General features: G+C 38.8%; 1 protein-coding gene across 4 annotated transcripts in view; it reads right to left on the bottom strand.

Annotated features, from left to right (window-relative positions):
- Positions 1–22,570, bottom strand: part of FREM1 (FRAS1 related extracellular matrix 1) — a 67,249-nt gene that overhangs the window by 31,296 nt on the left and 13,383 nt on the right. For 3 of the 4 annotated variants that reach the window (XM_040090846.2, XM_040090847.2, XM_040090852.1), the window contains 17 exons: positions 21,961–22,157; positions 20,974–21,297; positions 19,479–19,587; positions 17,148–17,279; positions 15,241–15,585; positions 14,421–14,563; positions 13,664–13,860; positions 12,474–12,564; positions 11,272–11,439; positions 10,532–10,740; positions 9,654–9,747; positions 9,018–9,270; positions 7,092–7,289; positions 5,706–5,891; positions 4,523–4,719; positions 3,507–3,735; positions 1,784–1,928 (listed from right to left, as the gene is read on the bottom strand). In XM_040090846.2, coding sequence (XP_039946780.1) covers positions 1,784–1,928; positions 3,507–3,735; positions 4,523–4,719; positions 5,706–5,891; positions 7,092–7,289; positions 9,018–9,270; positions 9,654–9,747; positions 10,532–10,740; positions 11,272–11,439; positions 12,474–12,564; positions 13,664–13,860; positions 14,421–14,563; positions 15,241–15,585; positions 17,148–17,279; positions 19,479–19,587; positions 20,974–21,297; positions 21,961–22,157 — 3,217 coding nt within the window. Of the gene's footprint in view, positions 1–7; positions 129–1,783; positions 1,929–3,506; positions 3,736–4,522; positions 4,720–5,705; positions 5,892–7,091; positions 7,290–9,017; positions 9,271–9,653; positions 9,748–10,531; positions 10,741–11,271; positions 11,440–12,473; positions 12,565–13,663; positions 13,861–14,420; positions 14,564–15,240; positions 15,586–17,147; positions 17,280–19,478; positions 19,588–20,973; positions 21,298–21,960; positions 22,158–22,570 lie in introns of those variants that run through there. The other variant, XM_040090853.1, reaches the window with a different exon arrangement.

Here is a 22,570-nt window from a genome sequence, read left to right on the forward strand (position 1 = left end):
AAGAGGTGACAGATTGAGGTTTTGGCAATCACTATGAGTACAAGGCACTGTTTGCCTGCCAAGAACATCCCATCCACAGGTTCTTCAGTCTGTTGACCATAACTAATGAAGATGAGAGCTGAAAATCCCTGGAGTGGAAAGTGCCCCAAGATGAAAATGTTAAAGAAAGCTTACAGGTACTGCCCAATATTCACCTGTAAAACCCTGCTCTAGTATAAGGAACTTTGTACCCTGCAGTGGAGATGTAGTGACAATGTGGCACCTAAATCACCTCAATGCCAAACTGAGCATTTTCTTAAAGCACTACTGCTTAAATACTGGCAGCACACCTTGTCTCAGTGGAGGTGAACAGGCAAGAGACAGTTACTTCTTATAAAGGAATAGCTGTTTTGGAAGTAGATGTCTGAATCTATGCTGTTCACAGGAATGGCAAGTGCTGAGAGCTAACATTGCCAGACAAGGAAGCAGCAGCTTCTGGATCTAGCTGGGGAAAGCTAAAAACACTTGACTTCTTGCACTTCATCATCTTCTTTCAGAAAGAGAGGGTGGAAAATGGTAGATCAAGCTATAGCATGTGAGAAACAAATAGGCAATTATCAGTAATTATATGTACATGATATATGCATACATAAATTATATTCTTTCTAGCTGAAAATTTCTCTTGTTAGCTTTATGTGGTCATTGAAAATCTTTTAACTAAAAAACTAATGTTTGTTATTGCAGGAAGATCTATCTGGTAAAAAAATAACATTAAAAATTCTTTGCAATGGAAAAATTAACTCTGATCTGAAAGTAGGCTTCTGAGGGATCAGAAATTCCCTCCTTAGTGGCAGTCTGCTTAACAGGTTGTGAGTGTGAGTCTGAAATGCAAACTTTAGAGGTACAGAGCTATACCCACAAAACCTTTGGACTCTTAGCTTCCCATCTGCCTGTCTGGGGCTGGAAAACAGTCACAATTATGGGGGTCCTGATGCTCTGTGACAAATCATCAGCTGGAGACCCCAAGGGATCACCTCCTGTTTAAAATGTCTAGGAGGTTTGGCTCTCTTGCAGCCAGCTGCCTATCTATAAATGGTCTGCCAGGCAATTTCTTATCACGTCCAATTCATTTATGACTCCTAGCTTTGAAGCGCAAGGGAAGTGAGTGTGTGCCTTTGCAGCAGTTGAATTATGGCAGAGAAAAAGAGTTTTAGAATATGAAAGAAGAGAATTATAATCTGAGAGCCCTTCCCTGCTTTAAGCTTGTGATCCAAGTTTTGGCATGGATCCTCTCATGCCAAAATCCAGAGCTGCTTTCAGAGAGATGTTTCAGGCAGGTGTTTGTCCAAGGGAAGGGAACAACAGTACCATGGTGGGCAGTGTTTAGCAGAGGTGCAACACCTGGCAAACACCTTGAAGCAACTTGTGAACTTGTGAAAGAAACAATTAATGTTTCCCCACACACTTTTGTTTTTTCTCTATTTGCTTAATAGAGAGCAATGCTAAGCATGCTCTTCTTCCAGTAATTTTTTTTTTTTCCCCTTAAATGGGCTGATAGAGATCTACATAGAAACACCTTTACTGACATTAGTCTGTTCCTAATTATGGTTTCCTCTTTGCATCAGACCCCAAAAACATGGTTTAATGGTGAACAAGGTGAGATGGTTGATGGTTGGACTTGGTTATCTTAAAGGCCTTTTCTAACTGTAACAATGGTATGACTCTATTATCTGGTGTTTAATTCACTTTTCCATTGTTTTGTCTAAACACATCCCACTGTCAGAAACAGGAACAAATTACTTACTTGCTCAGCACTGGTTTCTCATCATTAATTGGAATGACCTTTACTGAAATGGTTCTGAGGACTTTATGTTTTCCATCTGATAGCTGAATTTTAAAGCTGTCAGTGAGGTTTTCAGAGTTGTCATGCATGTACATCAGCTTCATTCCTATGTGAGCCACGAAGGGGGAGAAAAATAAGAGAGAAAGAGTGGGTGAGGAAGAATGGTTGAGAGAAATGGAAACTTAATCTGACTCCTGCAAAATCTCTTGTATCATTTCACTCTGGTTCAATCACCTTTCTTCCATCTCCGCTCCCCATGTGCTAGGGTAACAATAAAATTGCCTTAGCTATCAGAAGATGAGTTTGATGAGCCACTGCTTTTCTGTGGTCTAACAACATGCTAGTGACTCAAAGTAACCAGCCTGACCTAAGTAAGGAGTGACTGTCCAAAAAAGGGGTCTCTGTCAATCTGGAAAAGGTACATTTTTCTCCTCTTCTTATGCCAAATCACTTTGATGGGAACCATAGAGAGGATGACACTGCCAGGCAATACTTTCCTGTGATTTAAATAGTACCCAGGGAACTTTGAAGAAGTCTTTGGAAGGACAGCTTGTATCTATGACCATGGACAATCAGAAGTTCTAGACTGAAGGTGGCTTGTTCACCACTGTCAATAACAAAAGGAAAAAAAAAAAGAAAACCAAAAAAGAAAGTAAAAACCAAGACTTTGAAAGGCAGAAGAATTTGTGTTGGACACCTGATATTTCTGGAGGTTCATATTAGGCAAAAATTTGTCCTCGTGTTTTGAGGGCTGAACTGCAATTTGAGTCAAAGTATTGAATTCATGCCCCTCTTTATACTGAGAGATTCCATGTTTCACTAAATAACCACAGTCAGGAGGAATCCACCATATTCCTTTCAGTGTTAAATACACTTTTTTATTACATGTACTTGAAATAGATTTGCTGCTTTAAAGCAGGCTTAATGATCATACTAAGCTATGGAGTCCCAGTTTGTATGTTTATTGCTAGACAGATGGTATATTGCAGCCTTTCAATGTCTGAAGGTTTATAGAAAAGATAGAGACTTTTTACCAATGCATGTAGTGACATGACAAGGGGCAGGAGTAGGTTTAGGTTGGAGATAAGGACAAAATGCTTTAAAGAAAGAGTGGTGAGACACTGAAATAATTTGTCCAGAGGGGCTGTGGAATGCCGGACGTGTTCAAGGTCAGGTTGAATGGGGTTTTAGGCAACTTGGTCCAGTGCGTGTTGTGCCTGCCCATGGCAGGGGAGGTGTACTAGTTGACCCCTAAATGTCCCTTGCAACCCAAAATGTTCTATGATTCTGTAATCATTTGAAGAAATACTTAGCCACATGATCAGTTAATGTGCTTTTAAATCAGTCTTGTTGTCTCTCTATTCTAGGTGCTGTAAAACGTTTACAAATCTGTTTGATAATGTTACATTATGTTACATTTTTCCCTTTATTTTTTTTCAGGACGGAAGATTTTCCCACTCATAATACTACCCTTTTTGATACAGAGGTCTCTCAGGATGATTTTACTGACAGTTTCTAAAATAAATAGACAAGAATAACATTAAATAGACAACTTACATTCCTAAACATTGTCTTGAAAATAAACATAAGGCAAGTGAATAAATAAATGATGAAGATTTCTTCAGTGTGCCACTTGCCTCATTAAAGGAATGAAAGACCATTGTCAAAAGAATGCTAAACCTACCATTCCTCAGTTGCTCCATGGAAAAGTCATGAACAAGCAACCCCTGGCTGTGGTGACCATGGTTAATTAACTCTTTATAGTGTAGAACATCACTGCTGTGAACACCATTAATAAGGAACCCATACAAGGGCCTCTGCACAATCCCAAATACCAGAGCATCTTGAGGCACGTCCAGATCAACCACGTTGATAACAGACAGATCCAGCTCCTTCATCGCCCCTTCCTGAACCTGAACATGAAAGAAAAAAACATCCAATTCTTCTACATAAAAAGAAATAATAGAATTCTGGCATGGTTTCATGAATAGGGTATTTATGTGTACAAGTGTATCCCTTGATTCATCCACCCCTTACCCATTAGCTTTATAACCAGCTACTGATTTCTACCAGTTTAAGAGACGTAGAGAAAGTAAATTGTTACAGTGATGAAGAGAGAAGTTGAGATAAGGAGTTCAAATTTGCCCAGATTAGTAGAAAATGTATTAAGTACGTCAGCAACAAATCTAGTGCTCAGAAATGCACAGATGAGAAAGCCTTTAAATACGTAAATGTATCTAAAAATATTAATGCATACAGGTTTATACATCCAATTTTACTTCACAGTAAGTTCACACTCTGTGCTTATGGAGTTATTTATATTAAAAACAGTCTACAGAGAGGGGAGAAGCTATGGCAGAAATATAAAAAAAATACTCTATTAAAAAATATGAAAGCTCTTGAGAATGCAGAAGAAGCTTAAAGATCTCTCTGCTTTCTAGATGACTTATTTGTTTAAAAATTTGACCTTCTTTTTACTTAACTGCAAATTTCCAGGAGCTATGCCCTGCTCCTATCCCACTGAAGATATCTTATAGGTTTACATTGGATTTCACTTGGCTGTTTCCTGAAGTAGGCTGAACTACACAAAGTAAGGGAAATATGCAGAGGAACAGGTATCAGGAAAATGTTCTCATTTCTCTTAAAGAGTTTTTTCTGGTTAAAGTAGTTCTATGACAGGCATTTTGCTTATTTTCTTACAGTAATATTCCTGGTTATGAATTCTGGAACTTCGTCATTGGTTGGGGTGATTAGCACAAAAAATGGAATTTCTGCTGAGCGATGCAACCCATCAGTGACATAAAGTACAAACTTGTCTTCTGTTGGCTCCATTCTCAAGTGCCTGGCTTGAACATAGTTAATATTCATGGCTTTCAGGTGCTTCAGCTGAAATGAACCTACAGATTTTAAAAAGAAAATGAGTTAGCACGATATTTTCCTGCCTTCTAGTCTTATCCATCATTAAAAATTTGAAACTGGCTTTTTTCAAAGAATAAATAAATTGATTTTTTTAAGTTCTCTGTCATTTTTTGGCTGTAAAAGTTACATTACACAAGTTACTGCAGGACACAAGCCCTTTCTCCCCCAAAAAATCCATCATTCTTCTTCAGGTGGTACTCTGAGTCTTCTCACTTTTCAGTTCAGACTGCAAAACTGATCCTACATAAAACTAACTCAAATAACAGGTAGGAAAATATCTGAGGTCCAAGATCCCTTGATAGTGCTGTGTTAATCACTGAACTTGATGGTTTTTTCCAAGCTAAATGATTCTATGATTATATTATCCTAATTGCGCTTCATTTGTCTGACAGGTCACAAATATGAGAACTTTAAGACTCAGGGATTGCAGGTTTCCAGATGAAGATCTGTGGTAGCATTACAAAGCATGTCACAATCTGTTCTGCTGAGGGTGAAACTGCCTTACACAGTTTGAAAGTGGACAAGGGAAGTCATCATCTAAGTTAAATACCATCTCTATCACTTTTGTAACTTTGCCTTGGAAACTACTGCGGGACCCAGGCCTACTGCATTTAATTGACAGATGTGTAGGTGAAGGGATGCTGGAGCCTTTCTTGGGGACTGAAGGGGAAGGCAGAGAGAGCAGATTTATGCCTCATGACTTCTAGTAAATCTCAGCTGGATGCATAAAACAAGGATTACCTTGTTTAACTCAAGGACCAAGTCTTCACATTTGCTGGGCTTCAGTCTCCCTTTGAACTCCTCCTATAAAGTCCCACTGCTCTTCATTTGCCAGCACCTGTGTTCCTCAATAAGCTGGTATTAATGCCCATGCCTGCATTTGCACCACCAGAGCTCTCTGCAGAGCCTTCCACAAGCCCTCCAGATTTAATCTGCTTTGTTATCATAACTTGTTAAGAATTACCTATGCTTATTCCAATGTTGCTCTTCTCAAACCCAGGAGAAGGCAGTATATTTTCAATGTAACCAAACTGGGGAGGAGAAACCAGCACAAACTCTAAGTCATCCGCAGTAGTATCAGGGTCAGTGGCAAACAAATGATTGGTAGTAAGGGCTGCTGAGGAGCCCTCCTCCACAGCAAAACTTGTACCTGTGCACAAAAAACATGTTAAGCATTATTGGTCATGAGCTCATTTTACTGTTCTTCTTGTTAGTAAGAATGGAAATTATACCTATGGGGGAAATACAACAAATGGTGAATTAGTGAAAGGTTTTGTTTTAATGTTTTCATCTCTACTTCACCAACATCTCTGCTTTTGCCATCACTGAAGGAGGGAAGAAGCAGATAGTGAAATTATTTTACTGATTAAGTTATTAGGTAAGGTTTATCTATTGCTCAAAAACAGTCACTACCTCTGTTTGTCAGAGCATTAATTACATGAGAGCTCTTAAGAATTGCTCATAATGAACAATTTTTGATGCATCACTACCTTATTTCTCTGCTGGGACAATGCTTCATTTCCAGAACATTACTTGGTTGAGTGCCTGCAAATTACAAAACTACTCATATATATGTCTAAATATCCTCTGAGATACATGACGTATACCTGGAGTTACAAACAAATGGCATGGAAAGACACAAGCATATGGAAAACATACTTTTAATATGTGTACTACAGACCACATTTAAAAGGCCTAGGAAATTGACAGAAATTTCACATAACAGGCTGCAGTTAGACTAGATGTACATTATCAACTCTATTTCCTTTTTAACTGAGTTTCTTAGATTCTGAGGAGTACTTGTAAAAATGTGGCTTCACATCTATTAATGTATAGCTTTTTTCCTTATTTCTTACAAAAATTAAATACAAGTAATATTGGTAGCAATGGTTCTATCCCTTCATGTAAGGCCCAAATTTCTGTTTTATACTCTACACACAAAGGTAAATTAATATCTCTGTTTATGTTTATGCTTTTTCCCTGTATAAACCTGTCACCTGTTGGGCCATAAATTCAATTCAGGGACAAGATATTGATCACTTTTACCTAGACATAGTTTACATATGAAGCAATTAGCATGTAGACATGGTGGGGAACAGATTTGAGCGCTCTCATCTCTAACTACATGCTTTAAATGCACAGCTGAAGAGCAACAAGCTCACACTTGCACTGGCAGATTGGGTGTTTGCACTGTACAAGCAAAGAAAAATAAACCTAATGGAAATTTTGATCTAAAATTTTGTATGCTGATTTCAACTAATTATTTCTAATACTAAAAATCAAACAACAAAAGAAGCCACCCTGAGTCTTTAGCCATTGCAGTACTACTATAGGGAGAGAAATTTTTCACCGGTTGCAATTGATGGAGGCTGGTTGTCCACTGGAAGCAGGGTGATGTTAAGGTCATAGACAGGAAATGGATCATCATGCGATACTGGAGGAGAAGGAGGTCCATCATCACAACAGTCTTTCACATCTAGGCCAGCCTCACCATCAGAGACAATCAAGGTTAAGATCTCAATGGAAGGAGTCAGGCCAATCTCACCACCTGGGAAAAAATATTACTGTTCAGAAGAAGTGGTTTACCAAAACTTCATGAAGACTGTTTTTTATCCTGCAAGGACAGTCTTCAGTATCAAGTTAGAAGAAAAATAAAGCAGCAGCAAAATTACTGGAATTCTTAACTCTGGCTGGTGGGGTTGCTGTTCGGTTAAAGATTCGGTTTGTTGTTTATAATTTTAATCAGCTCACTTCTATGATATAATAAGAAGGTGTAGAAAGGAGTCTTAGTATTTTTATAGTAATTATAATGCTATAATTGCAATGATATGATATGATATGATATAATATGATATTGTAATAAAATGGCTAATAGTCCTCAAGATTCTGTTATTTGTGCATTAATGTATGTACAAAATGTGTATTGTCTAGAAAGTGGTTTTTTCTGCACTCCTTCTCAATGAATGTAGGAAAATCTTTCTTTTATATAAATGTTCCTCTATGACAAATGGTAATATCCATGCTCTTCCAAAATAAAACTTTTTAATATACCAAGTAAAGCATGTATTCTTATATGCATCTTACCCTTTCAAAACTAACTATAACAGGGGCTGTATTTTATTGCTGTACTTTATTACTGTACTCTATATTATGCCTATATGCAATCACATTTAAAATGTGGCTGATACAGGACTGGGAACTGACACCACTTGCAAGAATCATCTGTGGGTCAGAGTATTCCAGTTGTCAGTACTTCGGGCAGCCTGTGTCTTGCATTGCTGCAAGATATTAATAATAAGTAGTCTGCAAAGGAAAGGCAATGACTCTCAGACTCTCTTGTGATATCTACTGACAGCACATTTAATGTTAGAAATTTAGAAATGAAAACCACAAACACTACACTCCTGAAGGTAAAACTTCCTTCCCCCTGCAAATTATTGTCATTGAAATACAGTTTGTGATATCTTTAGAATGCAGAAGAAAAGTTTGTTGGTGGTGGCCACAACTAAGTACTTCCTTTTCAAATATCAGCTGTTCATTTTAGGCAGTGCCAAGCTTGAAAATATCACATCTATTCCCCATGCTAACACAAAATTACAGAGTAATTAAACAGAAAACCAGAACTTTTGGGAGAAAAAAGATTAAAGCTGTCATTCAGAGATGTAGAAAGACAACCTCTTTAATCCCAATAAAGGATAAGTTTATGTAAGAAAGGAGGTTAACTAGCCCTTGATTTCTGCCAGTAATTTTAATAAATAAATAAATAAATAAATAAATGTCTTTTTAACATTGAGTTTCTCATGAAGAAAGTCAGAACTTCCTTTATGTTGTGGTATGGCAAGACTATAAGATGTCCAAAGTAGATATCTTTCTAGACTGGAGAGGCAAGCAAGAAGTAGAAAAGGGTGTTTTACTATCATGAAACGCGTTGAATTACTCTAGGTTGTACTTGACTTAACAATAATTTTGTCAAAAAAGCCCAAGATATTTTGTCAGCAACAGTGAAAGAGTTCCTCCAAGATTCTGATGCTTTCATGTACTTGTTCAAATATAATTTTCAGTTCAAGCAGGGATTGGAGAACATATTAAAACATTTCGTAGTTGTCTATCATCAGCCCTCTTTTCTAAAGCCAGTTTAATTTTTTTTTCCCTAGTCACAACACATGATTTCTGAGAAGTTCCTACTGGAGTTCTGCAAATACATGGATTAAGGTTAAGATTTTTTTAATAATAGTTGCAAGTACTTTCAGTCTAATTCTGTCCTTTGCTCACTTACTAGTGTGCTTGTATGTGACTAAACCAGCAATGACATCAGCTTGTGAGAAACGATCCACGGCAATGCCAGCTTTCCTCACCACCCCGTGGTAGGGCTGGTGGGCCAGCATGAACATCAATTCCATGTCATCGCTGTCTGTGTCTGTGGCATAAATGTAGTCTGAGGAGAGGACTACTTCTGCACCCTCCAGGCAGTGGAGCACAGGAACAAGGCCAGTTTGCATAACAGGTAGCTCATCATTCACAGGCAACACCTAATCAGAAAAATAATTTAAGATTTTCTTATTGTTCATTTCAGTGGAAGCCATTTGTTTCAGTACTTCTTTGCAGCTCACATGAACAGTATGATGCCATTGCCAGAGTACATTGAGCTTTCTCTATGAGCAAAAAAGAAACCAGCTATATTAAGAACAAAAGACATAAGTAAACCGAACTAGATAATCAGAGTGTAAGTACAAAGTGCAAGTCAAATCTCTTCTCAAATTTGCCACATGAACCTGAAACCTAGGGTTGAAATTGAAGCCTAACATATCCATTATCTTCCAGTTACCAAGGTAATGCAAGGACTTTCATAAGTCAAGCTTTGAGATTTGCTTCCACACAGACAATTGCTCTCAGAAACATGCAACACACTGACCTTGACCTTCAGGATGAACTCTACAAAATGGATGCCATCTGTGGCTGCAAAGAAAACATCATCAGTGAGAGTCTCAGAGCCGTCATGATGATATCTGTGAAAAAAGATTATAGAGATACACGAATTTTTCACAGATAAAAAGAATCCATGCTTTCTGGTCATGCCCTACAATGTGTATCCCTCCCAGTATAAAAAGCTTCTCCCCATGTAAAGGTGTCCACCTAACACTGCTGATTCAGAATCAGAGTTTCTCCAAAGGGCTTTTGGGGTCTCCTACAAGAAGAAGGGCCCCAAATTAAACCATTTATCAGTCAGGAAAAAGGTTTCCCTAAGGCTTTGTCATCTACATCCTGGCTGCCTGTGAGGTGTTTACCAAGCACATATGTCATCACTGTGGTAAGTGCCTACTTTCCAACATATGGAAATACAGCCAGGGAGCTCTAACTCTGCATACATGTGTTGTGTCTTGTTCTTACCACAAACAAAGAAGCAAAATTTTCATCTCTACATTAATCAATGTTAAAAAAAGTTTTCTTGTAAACTAACCAAGCTTAATAAACACACAACTTCTGTAAAAAAAAAGCTGGTGACCAGTGCCGCCTTCGCAGGAACTGCATGGCTGAACACAGATTTTGTTTCCTTACCTGCCGGGGGCAGTGCTTTATAGAGAAACCTATCTACAGCAGGCATGCTGACTCCCGTTTCCTAGGTACACAAGAGCTCATTTTATGGTGACATTGCAATCCCAAGGCTCAGCCAGCAATCTTGTCCTGGAGCAGCTCTACCAGAGCTATGGTGAACATTGCTATCCTCTGCATCTTGCACCACTTCAGGCTTTAGCTCATTCAACTGAGAGCCCCAGCCACCACTCTTCTAACCTGACTGCCAAGGTACGCAGGTCCTCACAGGAAAGCCTGTCGCCTCCATTCATGGGGATGCCATCCATCTCCACTACCCCATGCTGAGGCTGCCTCTGCAGGAGCAGGAAGAGATGCTCTCGTTTTGTGTCTGCATCAGAGATGAGAATGTGTCCCTCTGTAATAGGGGTCATGCCACCCTCTTCCACTCTCAAATGGGTTGTAAAAACCTGCAGAGAGAAGAAACGCTGAGCTGTCTGTGCTGCTGCACCCTTAAACACATATCAGTGTTATTCCCATTTGCTCTGCTATAAGGACCTGTGATATCTTAAAAAAATGCCAAAGGATATACTCTTTTTTGCTGTGTTAGAAAAAGCTAAGGAAATTACCAGTAATGGGCTATAATATGTGCATCCTGGTTCACGTTCCATTCCTGGAGGCTTCTGACCACCATAGGCAATAAGCAACACAAAATATAAGGATGCCGTTTTGCTAACCAAAATGCAACATGCATGTTTCTGTACAGATACGTAGATGCCAGACATAGTCCTCAGCTTAGCACAAAAAATCACACTGCGCACTTACCAGATTTTACCTTCTACTTCTATCCCAATGCAAGTTGTGTGCAAAACTCTAAAACCCTGATCCCATTAAAAAAAATCTTTTTTTTTATCTCAGTAAAATCAGAACATTTCTCTGCATCTCTGTTTCTCCCAAAGCAATTTCCAAGTATTTCCTTCTCACTTTCAGTGCCACCCTACCGCTGGGGCTTGATTGTCCACAGGAAGAATTGTAATATTGAAGCAGATCCCATACAAAGTGCCTCCATGGTGATTGCTGACAGAAAAAATAAACTGGACTTGCTGAGGTTCAGGTCCAATATCCTGCAGGGGTGGCATATAAGCAACTTTCATGAAGTTCACAGCATGCTACAAAAAGAGAAAAGGGGTGTATGTAAGAGGAGATAATGGGGGTGTATCCATAACCCATTAGGGACAATCCATAATTACATTAGGGACCTTTTTCATGCCCTGTTTAGGTGGTATCAAGCCATCAAAACAAATTTCAGAAATTTTGCATGTACTCTTTAGCTAATAGCCATACCTTGATAAAATGCATCTTTAGGTACAACTTAGGTGAGTACTGGTTCAAGTACTCAAACCTCTAGCAAAAAATACAGATGTGGTTTAGAAGTGATAGCAGAGGTGATAACCTGTACTTCTTTATATATCCCTTTAAAAATGCTGGTTCAAGGACCTTTTCTAACTGTGAATTAATAAATAAATAAATAAAGGCTAACATCTCCCACAGCGGCTGAATTTGCCCTCATCAGTGTGAACAGTAACTGCATGTCCTGTGTTTCACTGCCAGTGGCAGGAACATCAAAATCTTGCACGCAGATACCAATATTGGTACAGTTTAGGATCTGAAGGGTCAGAGCTGACTGCTGTAATGATCATTATGTAACTTGAACTATGCAGCAGGATGTAAAACAGGACACTTGAGTAATACTTATTTGTCAAGCTACAAAGGCATGACAACTGAAGTACAAAATCCTGAAAAAAGTCTGTTCGGCCTATTCCATCCTGTACTATATCTTCTGGTAAAGACACTGAGATGAAGCAGGAAACTGTTCAAAGTCTCATTTCCACAATTTGTGTACTTCTTCATTCCGCTTACATCATGTGAAGCCAAATTCAACCTACCCAAGCAATGTAGCCCCTCGTGGTTTTAGGACATTTGTGTTTACATATTGCAAATCTGAAGTGGGAAAGGAATTTGTTTTAAAATCTGCTATTGGAATAGTTTTATAGCAGAGTTTTGGGCTCCTTAAGCAGAGCTTGTGATAGTACTTCTCCTCAGTTTTCACCTCCTGTTTTCCTGTCAAATAAAAGCTGTACATTTGTAACTTGAAAATTGTTTAGACATTCAGTTCATTCTGGTATCAGGTAACATAACAAACCTGAGTAAATGACCACAGTGCAAGAGCCGCAGGATCCTTGACCAGTTTGGGGATGGTATCCACCATAAACAGCTTCCCAGCATCTGAGTAGCTACAGAAAAATATTTGTGTCACATCTTGGCTAGCAATACCAAAGAACAAGAAAAATAGCCACATAGCCCAGTCTTGCATTTCAAATTAACTTCGCAGTTCCAACTGCATTGAAAGGAAAAACATTTTCCTTTCAACCATCCTTGTTATCCATTTAAAGATTACCACAGAAAACCAACCAAAATAAATACTTTTCAGACTGATCACCAAAAAAATCATCTCTTAACTTATAAGCAAGCTCTGAAATTGCTGCAAGTGTGTCTCTACACACCCCAGATACTATCTACATCACCTGCAAGTCTAGTCCATCACATTATTATTACTTGCACACCTGGATTTATCTTTAAGTAGAAAAATTAATTATTTCTAGTTTCATGCATATTATAAACTCTGAAATAGACCAGTTTTCAGCAAGACAGTTTTCCAACAGCTGCAAACTGGATAACCATGTGGCTGTTTGACTGATTAGGGAAACAGCCTTCTCCCCCAGCTACATAATGATCCTTTGCTGCTGGAGGTCAAACTTTTCATTTAGCAAGTTATTGCTGATGCTCTAATGAGACTACAGCAACAGTGATGTAAACTGATTTAAACTGCTACTGTACCCATTCATTCCATACCTCACACAGCACATTCTGCCTGTTTTCTGCTCCATGTCTTCCTAGTCGACAACCAGGAGTGCCTGATACATATTCTTGAAAAAGCTGAAGCACCTCCTGTTCTCAGTCTGGGGCAGGTACAGATCAGCCCCATTTCTAACACTTAGGAGAGGTGCTGTGACTTGTGCTTGAGGCTGTATGGGATCCCACATAGAGTTAAATGCACATCAAACAAAAAGAAAGAATGTATTTCACAAGATTTCTTGCTTATTTCTTGTTCAACTATTCATTACCTATTTTTTGTTACTCTGTGTATTACTCTGTTGCTTAGGCTCTAGCTAACCCTCAGTCATCAACAGGAGAGCAGCATCCAGCTATTGTCACCTGCACTTTCAACAGATGAAGAACTTGAAGCACAAGTATGTCACTGCCACTGAGGCTGCTCCTCTTATGTGGGTTATTCCTCTGTCCCACCTGAAAGGTATGTCAGGTTGCACCTACCCATGGGTGCAAGAGAAAAATGGCGAAGTAGTTATGGTGTATGTGAGCTCCCTGTCTTGCTCTTCCACATCTGTGAAGTGAAGATGTTTCTTAGTTAGGTGAGAAATCTCAGTCTCCTTAACAACCAGGTGACGGGTCACTCCTGGAGCTTCTCTGGGTAGCTGGTCATCCACAGGGATAATGTGAACCATCATCACCTGGAATCGGGGAGACAATAGACCCATCAGCCATTCCTTTCAGTAAGAGTTTGTCACAAGTAGCTGTTCTATCAACATGCACTCAGAAGTGGATCACTGGACTATGAGTACAGGATGTGGTTGTCATGCCATATCATCATCACGTGAGTAATGAAGGTACATAACAGTTAAAGGCAAAGATTTTGAATCTTAGAGGTTTCCCTTTAAATGCAAAGTTAAATTCAGTATGTTGGACTTTTGCATGAAAAAAAAAAATAGTCTGTTCTCAGTTTAATTCAGGAGGGTTGTTTAATTTGTTTGTACTGTCTCCAAATACAATTTGTTTTCAACATTTCATTTTATAGTATAGGAAGAAGTCTTTTAGATTTACTTGTCTCTATTCAGCCAGGGAGAGGATTACCTCATTGAAAGCAACAAGAAATAGCCCTGAAGAACACTGTGGTGACAACTGTTCAGAAAAAGTCCATACCAGCTTTATTTGAAAGCCTGTCAGAACATGTAAGATAACAGCCATTTGATGAAAAAAATCAGGATTTTGCAGAGATGCTTCCATTTCATACCTGTGGCTCTGAGAGATTTGGCGGATCATGGCTATCACATAGCACAAACTCAAGGGAGTCTTCAAATACTTCTCCTCCCAAATGATGGTAATAAATTATTCCATTAAATAGATCTCTCTGAAGAAAACTGTTGACAGGATACCCTGTTGAAATGAAGAATACATCTTCCATTGAACAGGCCATGTTTTTAATACTACATTAAAGTTATGCATTAGCCGTGCAAGTAACTGCAGAAGTACAATGTCCTCTTTTTCACCCTAACTAGAGCAAGTCCTTGAAATGTTCTCCTATCGTCTTCCACATTCTCTGAAGATCATCAGCTTGCTTTCTGTGTCACTTAAAGATCATTCAAGAAATGAAGTAACACAACAAACGGGCTGAAAGCCCTGCTCAGAAGTCAAAAGAAAATTTGCAGGACTAGCAGCCACTACAGCCTAGCACAGGAATTCCTGGATTATTACATGGAAGGAAAGCTTTCTCATCATTTAGCATAATTAGCGTCATGTATTAGCTCTGAATTTGTCACAGATCCTTGCACGTAAACTAACTCCTGACTAACCCAATATTTTTTGAGACAAAAGTACTGGGAAGGAAAATAGACTCAGAATAGAAGAATTACAGGATAAAATGTGTACACAGGGACAGTTACCCTAGTGCAGAGACCAACATTAATTAGTGATGGGGTTTTACACTACAATGAAGGAAGTCCAAATTTGCCATTATTTGTCCTGAGCCAAAATAACATCTGACTGTAACATTTACTGTATTTTTAAAAGGAAAGGACAAAGAAAAATGTGCTTTTGTGGATGTGCTTCTTTACCTATCAAGTTTGGTCCTGGTTTCTTCATGATTTCTCCAGCCTGTGATGGCTTGGTAATATTGAATAATATGTAGTCATCACTGGAATCCATGTCTGAAGCATGAAGCATGAAGCCCTGAATCAGGATGGTTTGTCCCTCATGAACTTCAATGACCACATTGCTGATCAGAAATGGAGGGCTATCATCTTTAGGGAGGATATTTATTGGAAATTTATGACGAATACTGTGGGGACCATCGAAAATTCTAAATACCACAAAGTCCTTAGTAGAATCGCTGTCATCATGATGGTAGTGAACAACTCCAGCCTGAATGTCAGAGACGGTGAACATGAATCCTTTCCCTCCTATCAAAACAGTGGAAGAAAACAGCAAAAATATGTGGTTCAGCCCAGAAAAGTATCTTTCCGCTAACATGGAAATTATTGAGGGAGAGAGAGGTGAACAATGTATTGCTAACTAGAAAAATCAAATGTAACTTCACCTACCAAAAGTAAGTTTGTAGGAGTTGGAATAGCTAATAAGAATGCAAAATTTGCAACTGTGGCAGCAGAGAAAATCCTCCAAATGTCACTAAATGTAACTGGAGATATCAAGGATTTTTAAGTGCCATTTTTTCCAATTTTTCAATCTCTACTTTCTTATCAGAGCGTTTTATATTTTAAGCATCAAAGAATATAGTATTTATTTTTAAAGATCAGGATTTCATTGCAAGTAAAATATAATGATGTGGGGATTTTGGTATATTGATGCTATTGTCTGTAATAAGACAGTTTTATACCTCTGCTTCACTAGAAACGTTATGCATACAGACAAATATAGAGGCAAGTTAAAGGATTCAAGGACTGCAAGCTGGTGCTAAAAAGTATGATCTCCCCAAGGCCACCAAGGAAAAAAACCAAGCATTCCTCTAAGGTTTTATAAAAAAAAAAAAAAGTCAATTGCCAAAAATTGTGGTGATGTTTTCCTTGGCGTGTACCTGTGCAGACAGACAAAAGAGAGAAAGGTGCAGTCACTGGAGATAAAATATCCACCTCTGGTTGGTGCATGGTAGTCTGAGAAACTCAAACTCAGTGTGCAAGGGCAGGACTGTCACCAGGAGATGGGCCCCAACTGGCTGCACAGTCTCCCTAAGACGGTCTCTGGGGCTGAACCCACCTACCACCGCTGACACCACACAGTTCCTGTCTGTAGCTTTGTAGGAGGATGATCTTGCAGACCCTGGACTACTTGTTAGGAGTTTCTTGCACTTAAGTTTACTTCTGAATAGTTTCTATATTTGCTGTATTTAATACACCAGCTTTCCTTTTCTTTGAATAGTTTCCTGTCCCTAGGTTATGCATTTTACATGAACATATTCAACTTTCAAAAAACTCAGCATTGATAGTGGTGACACTTTCCCACCCTGCCAAGAGCTGACTGATTTCCATCACATAACCTTTTTCCCAAGCACTGTGGTGACTTGTACTGCAGAGCAAAACTAGTAATATTGATAATTCAGAAGGCTAATGAGTTGTAAGTCTAATTTATTTCACTTTTTAAAATAAACCTTAAAGCTGCCAGTAACAATTATATCCAAATGTTGTCTGTATTTGCCAACAAATCAAAGTCACTTGGTTTTCCTTAACATCTGCAAGCAAAAATGTAATAACTAAAAATGTATTGACTGTGTTTCTCCTAAATCATGCTTCTCAAAGAAGGAATAGATGATTTCTTTAAAAATTTTGCCTTTGGAGTGTAAACACGTAATAGGGAAAGTAAGGGTTTAAATACTGAATTTTTGAACATTCCTGTTTTAATACCCATGTCTAGCATAGTTGTAGCAGGGGAAGGTGGTCAGCAGAGGGAGCAGAGATTTTGTTTTATTACAGAGGAGATTTTTCTGGTCTCCGGAGTTGAAATTACCTACCTCTCACTAACAGCTGCCCATGCTGTAAGCCATCAACTGTGACCAAGCGAACATTTTGGATGTCATCATTGTCTACAATTTGGAAGTGTTGCCATGTGATGGGTCGGGATTGCCCCTCTAGGAGGTCGAGGCCTGCAAAGAGCTGACTGTTACATCACTGTAAGCATTTAACAATTCTAAAGGCGTTTCCAGGAAAAAAAAAACAGAATGTTTCATTCTATCTACACATCTGCATGTGAAAGGCACTCCAGTGGAGGTATAGATTGAATATTAGGAAATATTTCTATGCTGAAAGAATGATTTCGCTTTGGAACGATTTCCCCAGGGCAGTAGTGGAGTCATCATCACTGGAAGTGTTCAAAAAACAAGTAGACATGGCACTTCATGATATAATTTAATGGACATGGTGATATTCAGATGAAAATAATTTTGGAAGTTCATTTCAACCTTAAAGGCACAGGGTGTGGCTGGTCACCCAGAGACTGCAGGACCCAATGAGCAAGAACAAATATCGCCATTGGAACAAGGACACACAGATTGTGGGGGTATGAAAGTCAGGGATTCCTTTGTTCAGGGTCTCTCCCTGAAGATACCCAGTTTGAGCTAATTTTGTGTTCACCACAGTTAAATTACATAAAGGAAGCAGACAGCTAGGATCCCAATATGGGAAACCCAGGCTGAGCCAGTAACAGAAAGTTTTCTGTTGGCGTGTGTATGGTGAGTGTAGGAAGTCAAGCAGGACATCCATCAGGTCACTGGAGTCACCTGCTATGAATGGCTTCAGTCCCAGCAGTGAAAGTCTTGGGTGGTGCAATTGTGGCTCACAGAGAGGGACATCTTAAAGGTCAGGCAGGAAAGTTTCCTTGACATCTGGTATCCAATTATCTGATAATCTAATGAGGCACATTTCTGGACATTTGCACTGAGCATTGCAAGGAGAATTGCACTTGAAATCTCACAATGTCTGAAACTGGGAATTTAGATTCTTTAGTGAATCTGCAGTTAAAAACATACTCCCTGAGAGAGGACAGTGTTCCTTTTACTTAGACAGTAATTTCAGGCGAGGTTTCTCTGGAAGACATGAGGTACCTTCTTCTCAGCTCCTTTCCTTTTCTACTGTAGGAAAGCTGCACTTTCCCCAGTGTTAACTTCTAGAAGTGTTTGGTCTTATAAATTTTCCTTTTGATTATTAAATATCAATGCACTCCAGATGAGAGACTTGGTTCCCTTTCCAGTGCAGGCATTATAAATCTGTTTGAATTAGACTTAGCCGTGTAAGGTGTCCAGGCTTCAAATGAATAGTGGTATATCATGTCCTTTTTCCTAGTTGTTCCTTTTTGCACACTTCCACTTTAAACAATACCAACAAGCCTTGATCTTCCCCACATGCTACCCCACTATTCCTATTCCGTCATATCTTTGCCTTTAATATTCATACTATTTTATGTACAGTTCATTCTTCAAGAAAATGTTGTATAAAAAAATCCTAGTTTTTCTGTAACTCCATTTTTTTCTATCTTTTCATTCCAATTAAGACATTAGATCTTTTTCAAGTTGTTATAACATGTTCCCTCCAAAATGGATATAAGGGAAAATAGATTTCTGCTCCTTCAGTGTAGATAGGGCTCCGCTGGATGGTTTGGATGGAATGTGGGTGCGAGATCTCTGAAGTTAGGTTTTAGAAGATGTGGTTTATTATCAAGGGTCTGGGGCTTTGCTTAGAGTTGCCAGGTGCAACTCGGCAGGGCCCAGCAGTGGGGGAAGGGAGAGGTATGGAGTGGGGGGGAGGGAGAGGTAGGGAGAGGGAATCCCAAGAGGAAGGTCCTAGGGAAAAGGTGCCAGGCAAGAGAGCGTCCAGCCCCCCAGGAACACCTTATCGGGGGTTCAAGGTGGGCTGGAACAAGACTTGGGCCAATGGGGTTACAGATACCTGGTACTTCAGGGGAGGGTTACAGGTGTGGGATGAACTATATATTTGGGGGTGAGACAGAACATCCCATTTGACCTTTGGACCTATCTGCAGGTAAGGACATTGTTTAATTAAGGGGGGATTACCTTCAGCTGGCCATATAATTGTTTTCCAGACATTCAGTAACTAGGACATCTCAGACATCGAAACTTGCTTTCAATTCTATCTCACTTATAGTTGTCATATACTCAGAATCTAAGCAGTCATATTTATAAGGCTTTCTAGTTTCATCCTCCCCAGCACTTCAGTTTAATGATCCTTAGACTCCAGGTGTAAATCTGAACTTTGGAGCTTTGTCAAATATGTGTGGCAAAAATGTCATTAATTCTGAAGCAAAATGAACTTAGCATAAGAGATCTCACCTGTATTCCATGAAACCCGAGGGGCATTTGTATCTGTTGTTCTGATAGAAAGATGCACAGTGATTGGTAAACTCCTTTCAAAGTAGAAGTCATGCACCTCAAACTCCACCTGTTGTGAAAATAGATAAACTGCTTATTGAAAATTGGAAACCAAATGTACTTCAAAACACATATAGTGCATTCTCTCCTGAGAGATCTTACAGGCATCTGATAACATGTTAACAAACAAAACTGGATTTAGCTTCTAAAAAGAGCCACAGAAGTTCTGCACAAAACTGAGTATCTGCGTTCTTTGCTCTTTGCAGTGAATTCTGTGAAACTTAGATTGTAATGTGTGTAATTTTCATTTTATTTGGGGTACAGTTAAATCATCAAATAATATAGAGATTTTTTTAACTAGTAGTAATAAGAAGTGGAGGAGACATTTCCTACTCTTCTAAGAGGTGTAAGACTAAAAAGAGATATGACAGAAAATATATACTGTAGTATAGAAAGAAATAAAATTTAAAAAAATTTAAAATAATTTAAAAAAAATCAAACTCTTGAATTGTCAGGCTCCAGAACTGTCATATTCTTGAACTTTTAATCAAACAATGCTGAAAGCAGAACACAGATGAGCCACTTCAGGAGCAGATATTTTGGTAGGATGTCTGGTCCTCACATTAAGGAAACAGGAAAAGGAGGTTCCTGGGACAGCCAAGAAAACAGAAGTGAGAGAAGTCTTGTCAGCATCAATTGCCAGTTGCTGTTGCTCTGCTTTCCAGGCAACCCTTTCCTCAGCTTACCTTGCTCTGATTTTCTGTTCCTTCAGTTTTATTACTTTAGTACCAACCATTTTGCTTCAATGGGATAATTCCTTAAGTACCTTATCAGACAGTTATTTCATAACTTAGTCAAGAACCTGCAGACAGAAGCCTGATCTCATTCATCATTCACATCATGCTCCCTATGTTAGTGACATGCTTTAACTACTGCCAGCAGGAACAGTTGGGAGCCCCTTTTTGTTATCCTTAAACCACCATTATCACAGCAAAGGCCAAATAGCTATCCTGACCTTTAACTGGTGCATCTTTCATGATTTTAAATATATCACCTCTGCACAGGTCACAGGGATCAGTAATGTCATGTAGGGATAAAAGCTGTGTGGAAAAGGCACCACTCATCTTTCCAAAGGCTCTTGGGCAGATGTACAAGCCCTGTTATTTCACTATTCAGCTTACTAAAAAAAAAAAAAAAAAATCCAGTTTAGATATTTCTCAGTCAGAGGGACTAAAAGGTTTTCAGTACAAAGAAAGTAGTGAGCAATAAGAACTGTGTTAGTTTTGTGTTAGTTAAGATGATGTGTCAGAGGGGAAAGTGTTAAAAGATTTTACTTCTCCTCCTGTATTGCATATAATTTTATAATTTTTTTCCCTGAAAAATATCCATTACATATGATTACATTTTAATCTTAAGGGGGTGAAAACCAGCAAATTTTCATACATTCCACTGTTACCTCATAATTCCTCCTCTCTGTGTGGCTGTTATTCGGAGGCTGATAAGCAATGAGCATGTCATGGAGATCCTTCCACGTGAAGGAGCCAACAGGTTTTGTGTGGTCAGAGAGGTGAGCGATAAAGCCTTGTGGAGGTGGCTTGGTAATGTTGAATATAAGCAAGGACTTTGGAGTTTCATTGTCTTCAGCATCAATGGTCGTGGTTGTAATAGGGGTTAAAATAAATTGATCTACTTCCAGGATGAACTTTGCCATTGGGGCAGCTTTAGGTGTTTGGTTAGGAACAGCACCTCTGATCTGAACAGGGAGCCATGCATACTCTGTCTACAACAGGAAAAAAAAGAGACAACAGAAAAGACAAAGTAAAGTGAAAAAATAAATTCAATTTCTTTTAGCTTCACATAGAAAATTGGGGTACATTTTAAAGCAATAATTATTTTGAAAAGAAAAATTGAAATATTTTAATTAGAAAATGCCTAGAGTAAATATTGAGACACCATGAATATGACTTTCACGTTCACTAGTCTTATTTGTATCTAATTTGGGGCTGAAATGACTTACTTAGTTTGATGTGAGTTCAATGAATAACTTTATCTGACAGAAACATGCACATGCTATTAATTTTTATTAACTGAAAATGTTCACAGAGCTCTTAACTTATTAATTACTGTATATGTTGAAATCAGTGCAGATCATGCTGTATGAAAGTTGTGGAATTATGCCAGAATTAATTTTTCTCTCAGAATAAACCACTTATATCTGACAGTAATCAACCAGAGGTGTTTCTCTGTGTCCATAATGGTCTAATCATACAGGCATGTAGATAATGCCTTTCATTATCTTAACTGGCAAAGTTCTAAGAACTGAAAAAGTTTAAAGGCTCTCTATCTCTCTTCAAATGTGATGAGGAGCAAAACATGTACTAAAAAAGAAACAACAACAACACAGGATGATAATTGGACATTATAAACTTGCATAAAAATCTACCTTATGCAGAGTTTTGCTTCTGCTGTCTGAGAGATCCAACCTCACAGGAATATAATCAGTGTTAGGTGAAGTAGGGTCAAGGTGTCGATATTGAATGCCCATCCTCAGAAATTCTTCACAGTTCATCTTTTTGTTGTTAATAACTCCTAGTCCCAGTGTACAGCTCCCATTTCTGCACTGTTGACCCAGGCTGTGCTCTGTAACGCAACAGCAATAGTGAAACTGGAGTTACTGGAGCAGAAATCAACCTGGGGAACCTGCCCATGCAGCTAAAGTAATGCTGAGAGAGAGTGCGATGAGAAGTAGGGCTCCTTTCCTGACTTAGTTTCTCCTACAGGATTTTGTTTTCAACTCACATCTTTCAACTCCATCCTCCCTTGGTGTCCTGGTTAGGTGCTGCTTCTAGCAACTATCTGTGCTGTTTCTACTGAGTCTTGGCACTCAAAAGCTGTCACTTTGGTCCACATGTCTAGGAGCCAGAAACAGAATCCAGTCAAGGAATTATTGACCATGATCTGCGGTCTGTGTGATACCTCACTAAAACTTCATGTCCCTTTCATGCCCATGACAGCTCAAGTTTCACTAAACTTCACATGACCCACAGGTTACA

This window comes from Hirundo rustica, chromosome Z, assembly GCF_015227805.2.
Source record: "Hirundo rustica isolate bHirRus1 chromosome Z, bHirRus1.pri.v3, whole genome shotgun sequence".
NCBI lineage: Eukaryota > Metazoa > Chordata > Aves > Passeriformes > Hirundinidae > Hirundo > Hirundo rustica.